This window comes from Lupinus angustifolius, unplaced genomic scaffold, assembly GCF_001865875.1.
Source record: "Lupinus angustifolius cultivar Tanjil unplaced genomic scaffold, LupAngTanjil_v1.0 Scaffold_441, whole genome shotgun sequence".
In the NCBI taxonomy this organism is placed as follows: Eukaryota; Viridiplantae; Streptophyta; class Magnoliopsida; order Fabales; family Fabaceae; genus Lupinus; species Lupinus angustifolius.
The window spans coordinates 146,141-146,941 of record NW_017727838.1 but is presented as its reverse complement, the minus strand read 5'-3'; the positions used below and the strand labels follow the sequence as shown (position 1 = coordinate 146,941).

General features: G+C 37.7%; 1 protein-coding gene across 1 annotated transcript in view; it reads left to right on the top strand.

Moving 5' to 3' along the window:
- The window catches only part of LOC109341357 (agamous-like MADS-box protein AGL62), a 630-nt gene extending 478 nt beyond the window's left edge, over positions 1–152 (top strand). The window contains exon 2 of the mRNA XM_019579261.1: positions 24–152. Within this exon, the coding sequence (XP_019434806.1) occupies positions 24–152 (129 nt within the window). The remainder of the gene's footprint in view (positions 1–23) is intronic.
- The last annotated feature ends 649 nt before the right edge of the window (positions 153–801 follow it).

Genomic DNA, 801 nt, shown 5'->3' with positions numbered 1-801 from the left:
TGCTTGGTGTTGTTGAAAGGCAGAATATTGCTGAGGGTTCTGCTACTGTTGCTGCTGCTATCCCACCTCCTCCTCACTTTTTTACAGGTGGTGCATCTTCTTCAAACAACCCTTTGCCACCACCACCTCAGCCACCAACTCAGGAGTTTTAGGTGCAGCCGCCACTGCCACCTCAGCAGTTTCCTATGAATCCACAAGCACCACTACAACAGTTTATGCATCCACAACCACCACCTCGGCAGTTTATGCAGCCATAACCACTACCTCGGTAGTTTCCAATGTATCCACCACCAACACATATGCTTCAAAATCAATCCATGATGCTGCCAAATAATTTGTTCAATGGTGGCATGATGAATCACCATGCCTTCAATAATAATAATATAGGAGGATATGGACCTGCAGGTGGATTCTTTTGATCCATTTCAATCCAAATCCACCTAAATCGAAATCTTCTTTACCAAATGTTATTTATGCTTCTATACCAACCCAATGATGTTTTGCTAACTACTTAAATATGTGAGTATGATAATTAATGAGAACTAAAATGAGGTGTGCTATTTATTACTAGGCAAAATCTTATTAGGTTGGTATAGAGGCATAAAAAACTTATGGTATAGAAAATTTGGGTTCAAAATATGCCCTATCTTTCTTTTCAATAATTTATTGTATTTCAATTTCTATATTTACTAGTTTCATAGTTGGGACTGATAAGGGTTTGGATTTTCATTATGTTGCTTGTCTTGTCTGTTTATGGCATGTCTGTCATAATCTTTGTAATTTTTTACTTCTGAATGTATT